This window comes from Pristis pectinata, chromosome 19 (assembly GCF_009764475.1).
Source record: "Pristis pectinata isolate sPriPec2 chromosome 19, sPriPec2.1.pri, whole genome shotgun sequence".
Classification (NCBI taxonomy): Eukaryota; Metazoa; Chordata; class Chondrichthyes; order Rhinopristiformes; family Pristidae; genus Pristis; species Pristis pectinata.
Window position 1 is genome coordinate 32,493,733 of NC_067423.1, and position 15,788 is coordinate 32,509,520.

The window sequence follows — 15,788 nt, forward strand, 5'->3', positions numbered from 1 at the left end:
GAGCTGATGCTAACATTGTCTGTAAACTAGAAGTGATTTTGGGTTGAGGGGGAAGTAGCATGTAGGAAGCAAGAATAGCCAGCAATGTGTGCAAGCTGTGAGATGCGGGGGTAAGACGATGTAGTAGAATGTATGTGGGGGTCTGGTGAGGTATTTGAAAGTAGGGTTCCAGCCTTGCTGGTTAGAGATTGCTGTTGGATAAGTGTGCCTTGCAATTGATCCCTGGTATTCACCTCTCTGGCTCCTGCCAGCGCTGTTTCATTATGTGCCTGGAGGGCTTCTTGGGACACTTTTTTAGCTTGAAGTGTTCTCTCCATCTCTTTATTTCATCTACCAAGACTGTGCCACATTGTCTGGCAGTCCTCTCAACCCATACTCTGCCATCTCTTCCAGCAGGTTAGGACAGCTTGTGGAATGACTTCCACCACTAATTCTGGCCACTGTGCACTTCTTCATCAAAAGGTGCAGGGATAGCTTTAATCAGTGCGAGCTAGATTCAGTGGTGATATCCACTCATGAAACAGGAGCCTGCAATTGTACCCTCAGGCAGTAAATAGCACAATCAGTGCTGGCAGTTCATAGATATCGTTCAAAATGCTGCACCAAAAATTCTGTTTGTTCTGTACCAGATTAACTGTACATCAGAATCCCATGGTCTCTTCCAGTGTGATGCATCTTAGCCCCTTGACCGTTTCCTTTTAAATTCGATGTATAAATTTATTTGTTATTTGCTTTTCCATTCTTTTAAAAAATGGCTTTGTTCGAAATAAGTCTTGATGCTCTGATGCTTTATAGTTATTCATGAAAAATATCCTGTAGCGGCTTGATTTAATTTCAGAAGTAAAATTAATTACCTTCTCTTTACACTTCATTTGTTAGCCAAATATATGATACTTTAACCAAGTCATTGACAAACAGAATTATGTATTTAGCTAAAAGCTGGGGTGTTCAGCAATTATGTACAATTTGTTTACTTCTGACTTTATGTATCTTTATATGTTTGCTCATGGTGATATTTGTTGCATGTGTTTTCCACGTGCCCTTCACCTGACTTTTCCACTGACCCATCGCTAAATTTTGGCAGTTTCCCAGTATCAAGCAATATCTAATAGTTTTATCAACATGGTTCATGCCTTTATGATTGCTTCCTTTCACACCTAATCTTTTTCCCTTCTCCAGGAGGTTGTGCTGATGCAGTTTTGTGCCAACAAATTAGATAAAAAAGATTTCTTTGGAAAGTCAGACCCATTCCTTGTATTTTTTAGAAGCAATGAGGATGGAACGTAAGTGATTTATTAATGATTTTGTTTTACATTAGATTGATTCCCAGATATTGATTTTAGAAGTGGTGCTGACTGCTTGTAATAAGCTTATTCTGCCTCAGAATTAGAAGAAAATTACTTCAGGCTGGCAATCCTCATCTTGTTTATAAATGTCAGTGGTGCATGTGATAGTTTTGTGAAAAATGTATTTCTACTGTTGTTTGGGTAGATGTGAACAGCAGAATATAGTTAGCCTCTACTTTCAGATGGAGGTTGTGGGTACAACTGGACAGATTGTAAATTGCCAATTTTACCCTGTTTTCCCTTTTTTCATTATATCTTCATTAATAATTTAAAAGTATTTTCACACTATGGTTCAGTGCTTTCTAAATACCTCCACATTTTATGGCCATCTTATCACAGCAGATGTTCTGGTAATTTTAATTTATTGTAATTTATGTTCAGAATAAATATATTTGATGCATATATAATAAAGGGTCAGTCCTTGAGCTGCACCAGTGATTAGAAAATAGCTTAAATGTATTGACAACCCGAGTTGGAAGCTTTATGCCAAACAGAAGGTTTTGTCTTATTCACACAAATTACTTCTTCCAAATCTGTATTATAGTTTAATAATAAACCTGAAAAATGAATTAATTAACATCTTTTACAAGTTTGAAAGAATTCATCACTAATTGAGGGCACATAGAGCAATTTTATACTTGAGTATAGATCCAAATAAAATCAACCATTTCATTCAGTGCAGCTTCTTAGCAAGACACCACTTCTCTAATAGGTGCTTAATTGTTCTGGGCATTGCTCCAAATTTTATCTTGTTCCTTAATCTGATGGTTTCATCTCTGATGCAGCTGAGGTAACAATGTAATTTTGTTATCAACAAATAAAATTTGTTCAATGTTCCTCTCATTGACCTCTTAAACTCCAGGCAACGTAAATTCCAATTCATTCAATATTTTGCTATGGGCATGATGTTTCACACTAAATCCCGATTGTCATCCTCTTAGTCCTTGCTCGATTAGTTTCCTGCTAAGCAATGTGCTAATTTCAAATCTAAGTCATTTTTTGTTAAGTTCCACCCCTTCCCTTTCCTAACCTTCTTTACCCTTCTTCAGTTCTGTAACTTTGATGGGCCAACCTTCTTTGTCCATTTGCCACTGCACTACCCTTTGGGATACACTCCCGAAAGTCAATTCCTGTTATACTTCTTCCTGTTCTTTCTTTCCCTGGTTTATAAATCCTCCTGGAAATCATTTCTCCTGCCTTGGTTTGGGTCCTCTCCTAACCATTCTCAATCCATTGTTCTAATGTGAACTATCTCAAGTCTTCAGCAGCACCAAATAAATAGAAGTTTCATGTGGTACTCTGTAAATGACTTTCTGGAGGTCTGGTTGCACTTATCATTGGGCATTCCATCATTTTTTTTGGCCCCTTCTCATAGTTTGGAATGCTCTGAAAGGAAAGTTGCTTTGACAGATTTTACAATGAGCTTGAAAGAGTAGAGTCCAGATGAAGGGTCTCGACCCAATCGTCGACTGTCCATTTCCCTCTTTTGGATGCTGCCTGACCTGCTGAGTTCCTCCAGCAGTTTGTGTTTGCTCCAGATTCCAGCATCTTGCGTCTCTTGTGTCTCCAGTACCAAGCAAAGAAATGGTTTTCCATATAAATTTTTCTCAGTTATGGAGGGTAATTGGTGGAGCGTAAAACTTGCTATTTATTCATTTCAGTTCGACATTTTGACTATTTTGATGTACCATGATTTAACAGTTATGATTAACAAATGGGGAAATTAATCTCCACAACTCAACTGCTGATTTCTACTGCTGTCATATGGATACTGTAATAGGAGCACCAATGTAAAAAATCTCCTGTTTGGTCTTTTGAAGCTAACTTTTCTGAATATTAAAAAATGCAAATTAATATGATGAAATTATTACTGCTATTTCATTGCCACTATTTCAGATCATATTTGAATGTATTTATTTTTAGATTTACCATTTGTCACAAGACAGAAGTTGTAAAGAACACATTGAACCCAGTGTGGCAAGCCTTCACAATCCCCGTGCGTGCTCTCTGCAATGGTGACTTTGACAGGTAAGAAGAATCCATTGCATATTAATGTGTAAATGTTGCTGGTTACCAAGGATACTTGAAAATAATTTGAAGATTTTTAAAAGGTGACAGATAGGATATTGTGTTTGCATAAATATTAAGCACTGGCATGGCAATGTTATCTGATGACAGGCATCTTCCTAACCATAAAGGATGAGAATATTTAAGCTTTTCAGTTTGAGATGCTGTCAGTCATTCAGTTTGCATATCAAAAATACAGCTAATAAATAGTTGGAAAATGTTGAAAAGATATTGGCGGAAATAATCTTTTATGCACAAATTCTGTGCAAGCTTTGTCTTGCATATTTATATATGGTTTCATTGACAACACAGTCTAGAAACCCAGCAACATGCATCAAACTACAGGGCACCAAACTGCTGTCTGCGCCTTCATTTTGATGGTGGCCTTCATAAAATAGCTGATATGTTGCATTGGTCCAGGATTCATGAGTGCAAAAGGCTTCAAACCCTTGGTGTATGCAATTCAGTAAGCTAGTGTCCGAGCACCTCTTTGCAATCTTGCAAGAACCAAAACAAAACTACAAATGTTTGGGATACTCAGCAGCTCAGGCAACATTTTGAAGAGAGAAACAGAGCTAATATGCAGGTCACTGACCTGAAATGTTAAATGTTTCTCAATCCACAGACATTCTCTGACCTGCTGTTTCCTGTCTTTGCAATATCGGTTTGCCATGAGCCTGCCAGAGTGCACATAGGGTGCATTCAGGAAATCCAAGTCTATAAGTCGACCAAAAGGAATTCATGTAGCTTGGAATCAAAAATGGTTAGTTTTTAAAAACGCTTACTTGAATGTAAGACCCAAAAAAACAACAGTGCTCCTGCAAACATACGCTAAGATCTCTAATTTTGGCTATTATTACTCTCCCTCTCAATCACATCCTTTCCCTTGTAATCTCTGCTATTGCCCATAATTCATGCTCACTACTGTGATCCTTGAGACATTGGGCCAGTAATAATACACCCATAGAAATGAGTATTAATATGACACTATCTGAAGAACTAAGCCTCTTTGTCCCCATGCCATTGGTGCATGGACTTCATGCCGACAGGTGTGTGTGTGTGTGTGTGTGTGAATGCACGCGTCCATGTGTTGGAATCACATCGATTTCCCCAATTCCTAGCTTTTGGCTTGAGTAATTTCATGAGTGTTGCACAATGTTGAAATGAACCAGTGCTGACTCAAATTCTTATGAGGTAGCTGACCACTGAATCCAAAGACTGCTTGAAATCATTGCACAGTTTCTCAACCACTGCTGAAAGGAATCATGGAAAGTTTAGGACACAATCGTAAAATCAGAAAGTTGACGAGAGATATCCCAGTGCCAAAATAGGATCTTTCTTGTGGTCAAAGTTGGTGAATACAGCCGCAAGACCCAACTACTACCACAAGTATCACTACACTCTCACGTTTGCAAGTGCTCCAAAACTCTCGTACATCTCACATGTGACACAATCGTAGCTATTCATCTACTTCATTCTCTTACAGGGAAAGCTTTTTTTCTTGCAATTCACAACTAGAGCAATGAACAGGAGGGGCCACTTCCAAGCCCAGTTCACAGTCAGTTGGATGAGAAGGCGTTTGCAATTGTGGGCTCCAGTGACACAGAGTAAATGGCACTGTGGATAATAGTTTCTGAATGCAGTCTGCCTTCGCATCTTGCCTCATCCCATAATCTCTCTCAAATGCTAATGTTAGAATAGAACCTTTAGCTGCCATTATTAAACTCACAGCATGAGTGACCATGCACTTATTTGGAGGTGTGACCTTTTCCAATAATTATTTGATGTGATGGTAATTTATCTCAATGCATTAGTTTTTCAGTGACAGCTACAGCATTCAGCTTGCCCTCCTGATTGGATAATTACGTCTTATAAATGTTGTAATTCCTTGACATACCATGGTATTAAACTAAATATTATATTGTTCCTTTGAAGTGTTCGTTATTTGCTTTTGTGCTTAGAATTGATGGTTAATGTATAAATATTATGTGAATAAAAATCACCTTTGCTAGATGACGGCTATGTATATTTTCTGGAAATAGATATTTACTGATAATTCGGGGTGATATAAATATCTATCTCTTTTTTTAAATGCTGTTGACAGAACTATCAAAGTGGAAGTATACGACTGGGACAGAGATGGAAGGTAGGATAATCACAAGCACCTTTTTTTATTAAAATATTTTGAGCAAAATATACTATGCTTTGCACATTGCCATGTTATCAGAAGTATTATCAGCACTATACCCCAGTTTTATCTGCAAGGTTCTCGATCTGTCTCATAGAATAAAATTAGACGAGAGCTGGCAAATGAACACCAAAGCAGATCCTGCTATTGGCTAATGTTTCTTCTTTAGAAAAGTTAAAATCTCAAGTTTCGTATTTTCCATCAGTAACTAGCTGTGCAGTGGAACTGATAACTATGCTTATTTAAGTATTGCCTACCTTCTCAGATTGAATTACAGTATTCATGTTTCCTTTAAAAGTTTAGAATGTTTGTTATTACAATGCTTCAGAATTGATCAGTAATCTAAAAACAACAGTGGATGGACAAGTCTCGACATCTCCTTCCATAAAAGTTAAATAAAAATTGTGAACGAGGTTATTTTGTGGGTTTAGCATGATAAAATCTTTAAGTATTTAGTAGCAGGGAAGTTCTTTTTAATCAATTCTGAAGGTTTGTTGTTTCCTAAGCTGTTCCTTTTCCTTTGCTGTGTCTACCAATGTGATACACATAGATAGTACTGAAGAAGGTGGAGTAACTTCTTTAGGAAGCCAGGATTGACTCCATTTCTACCTGCACATGCTTCCTTTGCTTGTTTGTGAATAGGCAAAATTGATCAGAGTTTTCTGATTTGAAATCACCCCTCAGGATTTACGCCTTGCTTTTGGGATGGTGACCCATCTGAGAGGGTTGGGAACAATGGGATTGGAGGCACACATATGGCCACGTGCAAATACCCATTCACAGAGCATTTAGAGACATGAGATTGTACCTGGACTGCCGCTGTGTTCACAGAATTGCAAAGGTTTCAATAGCCTGTGACATTCAGCAGGGTGAACTTCAATCTTGCTCCTTGCCTTGGACTGTTCTCGGTTGAGGTTAAGGTAACAGCAACCCTCAACTTCCTGCCTTCTGGATCTGTGCCAAACATCTCAGTTTATTACTCACTGCAGTTTTAGAGATCACTGTGTGCTCAGAGAAGAGCAGGTGGCATCTCATGTACTGGGACTTGCCCAAGGTCCAGGGTCACTATCATCTGGACTCGTGTTCCCACAGGGATTCCCCTGAATAACCTAGATCCCTTCAACCACAGAAAGGGTTTGCACTTCCTAAATATACAGATCATTGTTGTTCATGAGGAAAGTTTTATGAAGGTCAAAGCTATGTTTGCTAGGGGCTCATGTGATTCTGTCACCCTCAGGGAATCCACACTTGGATCTTTAGGGGCAAGAGTTATCCTGTATTGCTGTGGCTTTTGCACTTCTGCACTCCAGAGGAGCGTTGGAACAACAACAGCAATGGAACAACGTGGATACTAGTGGACACTGTTGTTGGACTTCAGAAAGTGAGATCTTCTTCAGTCTGGGGGCACATGGAGTACACACCCAACTGGAGTGAACTGTGATGTTCTGCAGGCTGTTTAACCTGGCCAAATGGAGATAACAGCTAATGTCGTAGGAAGAGCAGGCAGGAGACCCTGAGTATGAGGATCAGAAGGCACATAATAAACCAAGAGGATATTAATGGCTCTGACAAGGGAACTCCAGCATGACATCACAATCTTCCTAATCGCCTCTGAAGGAAGGAGGCACTCCCCACATAGGCAGGAGGGGAATCGCATACAGAGGGAAGAATCTCATGAAAACCTTCCCTGATCGTAAAGTTTACTTAATCATAAATTTCCAAACAAATGACCCTCCCCATTCATTATCATTATTACTGTCTACCAATAATCAACTGAGAGAATCCACATGATGCATAGTATTCTCTCATATGCAGTTTTGTAGGTTTACACTGCTTACAACACATGAAGGAATTAAGCCATGCTCTTTTACATATAAACCTTGCCACAATTTTTCTGTATTTCCTGGTGAATAGCTCTGCACAAAATAAGCTTTCCTCAGATGAGCTCCATTCTGCTCATGTTAACATCATGCTTTGGCCTGCTGATCAATGCTGATGGTGGACATTCACCATTATAACAAAAGCAGCGGAGACTAATGAAAATTATAATATATTAAACAAATGGTACAGAGACATACTGAAAGGCTGTCGTATCAAGACAATAAAGTCTGCATTCATTGACCAATGAGAAATCAGTATGGGATTCACTCAGAATCACAAGGTTCAACTTAAGCCATTGAACTAATTGACCATTCCATGATCCACGATGGAAAGTATTGATGAGTTTCTGTGGAAGAACAATCACTTTTCACTCTGTTCGCACTAATCAGACATGAACACTGTATTCTCATTCTATCCTGCTCCAAGCATCACTTCTGCCCACCACTTTATCACCTCTTTATCATGCAGCTTTTAAGTCTGCACATAAGTAAAGATTCCTGGAGAACAAGCAGCATTTAGTCGATGTTTTGTGTCACCATACAACCATGCTCATATTCCTCAGCCTCTCACAGGATCCATTCCTTCATAGAATGCCGTAATAAGTCATTGAAGAGCATACCTGCATACCTAGCAGGGAAGAAAAGGTCTGATAAGAATTTACTTGACATCAAAGGTCAAACTCATTCATTTCCTGAGTTACATGGCAGTTGTGGAACCAGCCGCAGTAAATTTCACACCTATTTTGTGCTGGGGTGAGGCGATCCTTATTACTTGAGAAACATCCCTTGCTTCTTTCCACCTACTGAAGTGTTATGTGCTGTAAATGAAAACAATAGCAAGGACAGTACCTATGTTCTGAAAGATATAAGAACATGAAATCAAGGAATGGGTTAACAGAAACATTTACCTTTCAAGTTAAACACCCCAGTGCCTTCCCCTTCAATCACCTTGGAGGTGAGTTCTGATGTTCCGTCACTACATTACGTGTCCCCTCAGTGGCTGCAGTCTGGTTGCCAGGAGGTTCTCCCTGGGTCATGGTGAGTGTGTTGCCTGGGAGGCTGTGGAGGGAGTTGTATTGCAGACCTGTGGGGGTGGGGAGGCAGCAGGGGCAAGCAGGAAAGGGGAACGTTGTTGTGGTCCCGAGAGGACCTCTCACTGGACTGGGTAGACAATAGTGCAACAGTCTGCTGGCACGTACACCCCATGACCATCAGTTCAACCTCTAGATCCAGAGCTGAGCCGGCTGACAGAGCTCGAATCACAGCTGTTCAGGCTCTGCTGTCTTCTCTGCTCTCCTCAGGGTCAGCTCTCTGCACAGTTTGAGCAGGGCTCTGCTCACCTTGAAGAGGTGCATGGGTGGAAGAGAGGCTGTGATGGGGCTGAAGAATTTGGCTTTTCCTGCAAAAGGGTAATGAGTTCATGTATCCCACATGTATGTTCATTTAAGAGAGTGATTTCTTCATGCATAACGTCTCTCTGGCTATGCAGGACCATCGGCTATGTGTAGGACTTCTCTGTTCATGAAGTAAAACAAGCTATTCATGTGTTGCATCTCCCTGTCCATTGAGATCAGCAATCTTTTCACGGCTGACATTTCTCTGCTTAAAAATTGAGGGGCAGAGAGAGGATAGATAGTGTCGTCTTCCCAGGGCAGTGGAGTTTAGAACTAGAGCGCACAGGTTTAAGGTGAGGGGGAGAGATTTAAGGGAATCTGAGGCATAAGTTTTCACACAGGGTGGTGTTTATCTGGAATGAGCTGCCAGAGGAGGTAGTAGAGGCAGATACAATTGCATATATTTAAAGGCACTTGGATAGGAAAGGAGTTGAGAGATACAGGCCTAATGTAGGCAAATGGGATTAGTGTAGATAGACATCATGGTTGGCATGGACAAGGTGGGCCAAAGGGCATATTTCTGTGCTGTATAATTTGATGATCATCAACCTGATCCCAGGCAACATTCTGCTATTCTTTCAGAGCTGCAGACTGGTCTCATTTGCCAGTAACCAGACCTATAGGTGGATCAGGGTGGGACTGCAAAGAAACAGGAAAACTTTGTGTGGGCGTCATCTCTGCCCTCTGGCACATACACGACTCCAGACCTGCCAATTTGGTTGACTCTAAATGGCCATTACAGTTCAGACTAACGATAAAATGTTGGCAGTGCAAGGATGTCCATGTCCTGTGACTGAATTACGAAAGACCCACTGGTGCCTGACACGCCATCCAATCTACTTTGTTCATCCCTACTTCTGCCACTCTCCGAGGTGGTGCTGTGGTGGCAAGAGTGCTCTTCATCATCATTTCTTCTCCCTCCACTTTCCCCTCCTTCTTCTCATTCTCCTTTTGTTTAGTATCCTGCTGTTCATGGAATCATAGATTCATACAGTGTAGAAACAGGCCTTTCAGCCCACCACATCCATGCTGACCAGCAGGCCCCCCACCTGTATTAATCCCACCTTCCAGCCTTGTGTGCCGAGGTGAGTTAAGGACTTGTCTTGACACTGCTTAAATGCTGTCAGTGATTCTGCTTCCACCTCTCTCTCTGGGTGCAATCCAGGTACTCACCACTCTCTGGGTGAAAAAAGGTCCTCCTCCGATCCCCTCTAAATCACTTACCCTTTATCCTAAATATGTGTCCTCTAGTTGTATTCGCCTCTGATAAGGGGGAAGGTTTCCTGCAGTCTACCCTAGCTAAACCCCTCAATTTTATATACCTTAATAATGTCCCCACTTGCCCTCCTCTGCTCCAGGGAAAAAAGTCCTGGCCTCTCTCGTCTCTCCTTATAACTAAAACATAGAACCTAGAACATTACAGCACAGTACAGACCCTTCAGCCCACAATGTTGTGCTGATATTTTATCCTGCTTTAAGATCTATCTAACCCTTCCCTCCCACATAGCCCTCCATTTTACACTCATTCATGTGGCTATCTAAGAGTCTCTTAAATGTCCCTAATGTATCTGCCTCCACCACCTCTGCCAGCAGTGCGTTTCACACACCCTCCACTCTCTGTTAAAAAAAATTTACCTCTGTCATCCCCCTGTACCTTTCTCCAATCACCTTAAAATTATGCCCCCTTGTGTACATCCTCAACAATCCAGGCAGCATCCTGGTAAATCTCCTCTGCACTCTCCCTAAAATGCTCCATCCTCCAGCATCTTGTGTGTGTCGCTCCATCCCAGGCAACACCCTGTTGTGCTGAGGAGAAAATGGGGGGCTTGCAGAAGAAAGCCGTGCATGTGATTTGCACCCATGAGGGCACATTGTCATAAAGAAACATAAATACAAAGGATACATATTAATGATAACAAAACACTGTTCAAAACCATACCTGACAGATCTTGAGTAGCCTTTGTTAACGAGGTGGTTTCCAGCTCAGTGACCCCTCAGTCTATTTACGCTGTGTAATGTGCTTAGGGGAAAGAGCAGAGGGATGGGACTTAATGAGTAATTCATTCAAGGAGATGGGACAGCTGGTCTTGTGTTCTGATTTTCACATTGCCAAGTGATGCCTGATTTTCAACTGTAAATCTGACAACCAGCTAAAGTCAGAGGCATGACTCTGCCCTCTGCACTTAAGATTGAGCAGAGGCACAACTTCCTTGTAAGCACTAATCGACAAGCCTAAGTGGTACTAATCTCTGTGCGTGCCAGAATCGAAGACAGTACTGGAGCAGGGATAGATCAGGTCCATGGGAACAATGCCAAGAACTTCCACAACTCTCTTGGGTCTTTTGTCACAGAAGGCTGGCAAAAGCAGAGGTGGAAGTATACAGGCCTGGGCCAGTGCTGAGTTTGTGATGCAATCAGACTGGTAATAAATTAACATGATCTTACCAGCAAGAAATTTAAGTTAAACAAAAGATTTGGACTGAACCTGCTGGGAGAGGATCATGAGGCAGAAGAGCAAAAGGCAAGAGGGCAGGCACGGTTGAGGGCAGGCACAGTAGCGTTAGCGGTTATCCTAACGCTTCACAGTGCCAGTGACCCGGGTTCAATTCCGGCCACTGTCTGTAAGGAGTTTGTATGTTCTCCCCGTGTCTGTGTGGGTTTCCTCCGGGTGCTCCGGTTTCCTTCCACATTCCAAAGACGTACAGGTTAGGAAGTTATGGGCATGCTATGTTGGCGCTGGAAGAGTGGCGACACTTGCGGGCTACCCCCAGAACACTACGCAAAAGATGTATTTCACAGTGTGTTTCGATGTACATGTGACTAATAAAGATATAATATCATATATTTTCAATTATGAGTCTAGTTTTTCAGGCAGGCCAAGAGAACAGGAGAAGTTCTCTGTTGAGGCCTTACAGGGGTGGTTGTGTCACCTTTACTCTGGGTATTCACCAAGGTTACTTTGCATAATTCTTATAAAATATTTTCTCTGTTTTACTGAAGGGCTAGTTATATATTTCTTAGATTATTTCATTTCAAAATCTGTGAGGAAGGTTAAAAGGAATTTGCTTGCTTCGCTTTTTATAGATTATTCCGTGCAGTTAGGGTCCAGGAATTCTTCAGCTAGTGAAAATGTCATTTAAGAGACTCTGTTTAGGAGTGGGGATAGAGTGGGTGGGAGTTTTGGGCAAGGCTCTCAGGCTGCAGTGTTGAAACATGGTGCAAGCATAACACATCAGCATTTTCACCGTGATCTTCCCCATTATGGAGAGTGGAGAAAGTATGTTGGACAGCAGATTGGGAGTGGGGCAGATAATTGTGAAGTAAAATTGGAGAAAGTAGAAAGATTACTGAAATGGGGGAGAATGGAGGGGAAGATCACTAGGGTTCAGATGGTGCAGGATGAAGGGAAAAAGCATCCTACCTTGAGGGTGATGGAAACCTCAGACTCCAAGTAGGGTCTTTACTTCATGCCGAAACGGGCCTCAACTCCATGTTCAGGAGTTTGCCGTCAGCAAACTTCATGCTCTTTATGCATGCCATTTGATGTCACTGTGAGTGCATAGTTGTCCCATTCATGTGGAGGACCCGGATTAGATATCTAGAAATGCACAAGGCATTAATTGGATTTTATTAACATTCAGTGATGGGATGCATTAAAATACCATGTTATGTGTGTCGTGCCTAGATTTTCAGTACCTCCCCGCCGTTATTTGTCTCAGTAATTTCATTTATCATGTAGGTTAGTCCATTATAAATGTGCTTTGGATGGCTGATGTTATCCACCTTATTAATATTTCTGTCTATGTGCAGTTGACTGGAGACAATACTCCACCAAGTGAAAGAGGAGGTGGAAGAAGAAAATTGCTTGAGGTCACATTAGATAACAGTTCTATCTTTTATGGAAGCTCTCAGTCTGAGAGATGCCAGAGCTCGTGTTGTTTGCAGTGATCACTGACCCTGGATAGGAATTTATCCCCTGAATTGAGCATAGATCACGTAAGGCACTTCTTGTGGGAGTCATCATGACCAAAGGTCTAAACAGATATATGTGAACTATCATCAGCTACTGAGAAATTCAACACAGTTAATAGTGCTAAATGCTAGTGGTGAATTTCAGAAGCAAGTAGAACGCGCAGCCTCTACAATAAAGTCTATTTGTTGCTGCCTTTTGGGGATTAATTTCTAGGCAACCTCTTCTGCCCAGCTCTTCCACTTGGGGGAGTCCTGTTCCAATCACCTTGACAATATATGGAAACATTCAGAAGCTGGATGATATCAATTATGCAAGGCATTTTATAATGGGCTGAACTGTATGATAGGATTAATCATGATGGGTTGAATGCAAGAGAATGGGTTGGTGAGGGTGCATTTTATTTCTCAAATCCTGTTGTATTAATGGCTTTTATTATTGCCTGCAAGCACAGATTGTATGAGAAGGTAGACAGACTCAGTGATGAAATTTCTAACAAGAGTACTCCTGGAAATGTATTTTTGATGGGTGTAGTGTAATAGCTGAAATCTTTGGGAAAATTGGAAGAACTGGACTTGTGTACTGTCAGAGATTGTTACTTGCACAATTGACAGGCAGTGGAAAAGCAAGCCACAGCTGTCATATTTCTTAAAATATTCAAAAGCATTAAAATCAAATCAGTAAATTAATTAAAAAAAGCAAAAATTAATACTAAAAGCATTTACATCAAATTAATTATTTTTTTAACAAACTATCAATTACCTCATGTTTACCTTGGACCTTCACATCTGTTCCTCTCTATTGGAAATGAATGGATTTGTTATTCCTGCAACCATTCTATCCCGACACAATATCAGTTCCTATCTTAAGTGCTGTGGAATTACCACCGCTGCTTCCCCTGCTGCTTCCGATGAGGAGTTCATTGTTGGAACGCAGAGAGAAAATTGTCAACAAAGTCGCAAAGCTGCAGGCAACTTCCCAGGAAGTTCCTAGCCCATTTACTTTCAGATTCACAATGTCTTGTTAATGAAAATTCTGTTCATTTAGTATTTGTTGGTTCTTCATAACAATAATTGCACATGATCACAATCAAATGATCACACTAAGCATATTGAAATCAAAAGATTTACAAGTAGTAGACCACAAATTACTGCACAGTTCTCTGAAGTGGATCCCTCTGTATTTGCAATGATCCTCTTCTGTTGCAGCACAGCTTGAACTCTTTGCTAATTGTCTTTGAGCAAATTAAAGTATTTGAAATTACACGTGTTTTTGAGACTTAAAATTCCAGCTATTTCTACGCCTTGTTTCTTTCATTGTAAACCATGTATTTTAATCTGATATTTTGTGTTTTATTATTATTTTGACTTATTCTAGAAATGTTATGCCATTGCCTACAGCATTTTCCTGGAAACACTTTCAATTATTCCATGCACAAATTGCGCAAATGCATCTGTGCAATGTTTAGAATGTGCTATCACTTACAATTTAGTTACATAATTTTGAAAGCTGCTCTTCAAGCTTAAATCTTGCTCTACAAAATCAAGAAACAAGGGAACTATGGTAATGGCTTTCACTGAGGTTCACTGCAGCTTTTGAAAGAAATACACACCCAGTCCTGGTGTTGAGAGATTAAACAAAGCAAGCATGCGATTATCGATACAAAGAAATGAGTTATTGAGTTTTCTCTTTTGCTTGACTTGAACTAATTCTTTTTAATTCATGACTAATATTTATTGAATGTTGTTAATTGTGCTTGCCTTTGTTGGTTTTGAGGCAGTTTATGGTTCATGACAAAAGTGTAATGCCACATTGTCTCTTTGCTATGCAGCCATGACTTTATTGGGGAATTCACCACAAATTACAGAGAGCTTTCCAGGGGACAGTCACAGTTCAATGTGTATGAGGTAAGGCCTTACTTTTGTTTACTGATTAAGATATTTGAGTTTAAAAAAAAGACTGGTTCCAGTCAGTTGTGACTTTGATTGAATAATAATGTTGACCAGTAATATTGCAAATAAGCTTTTTTTGATACAGGTAAAATCCAAATCTATATAACTCTTTGTTTAGTGTTATCCTCATTTCCTTATTTCTGTAGAAAGGAATGCTTAAAACTTCATGTTCAATCATTCACTCTGTGCACTTCATGCTCTTTTTTTTATTTCACAAATCTTTTATAATCTTAATGGATCAAAAGTTTTCAACTTACTTTATCAGCTTCCTAAAAGTTGTATTTTTTGCTGAGTGATACTTTTCCACAATTATTAGGACAGGCTTCCTCAATTCAATTGATGATCTTGAACATTTCACTTCCATTCCATGAAATTTCTTCCTCCTCCTCCCCCCCCCCCCCCCCCCCCAAATTCCAAATTAGCAAACTTTCCTTAGGAAAAATGCTCAACATACTTGGAATTCTTGATTGGTCACCTCTATGCCTTATTACCTTTTGTTTTTCTTGCAAAAACTTTTAATCTTTGTCCTTCACCATATAATAGAAACAATATTTCACAACTTATCCCCTCTAAGTGTTTTGTTAACTTCTCTTCACATTCTCTATTCCAGCAGAGAACAAAAAAGTTGAAACAGTCTTGCCTGAGACAACTGTTGTCAGATTCCATTCATTTACACTGAGCAAATTCTAAACCGCGGGAGGGAAAATCCCTTACATTTTTTTATTAAAAATCTCAGCTTACAACTTTATTTACCATGTGGCTTCCGGTGTAAATTGAGTTCATCTGGCATGGAGTGAAAGAGACACGTACGTCACCTGTAGCCAGAAAAGATACTGGCCAGTGGAAGTGGCATTTATTGGTATTGGAACATTGCTGCCTTCAGAGGTACCAAGTAAATTGGGGATTATTTTCCTTGGCTCTGGAGCTGATCAGTCTGCATTCTCCACATAATGAGCAGAGAACAAAAGCAATAAAACTCAATACATTTGAT

General features: G+C 40.3%; 1 protein-coding gene across 1 annotated transcript in view; it reads left to right on the top strand.

The window, feature by feature from the left end:
• The window catches only part of LOC127580303 (copine-8-like), a 249,658-nt gene that overhangs the window by 160,203 nt on the left and 73,667 nt on the right, over positions 1-15,788 (top strand). Inside the window, 4 exon segments of the mRNA XM_052033590.1 lie at positions 1,180-1,283; positions 3,270-3,374; positions 5,518-5,559; positions 14,677-14,752. Of these exon segments, the coding sequence (XP_051889550.1) occupies positions 1,180-1,283; positions 3,270-3,374; positions 5,518-5,559; positions 14,677-14,752 (327 nt within the window).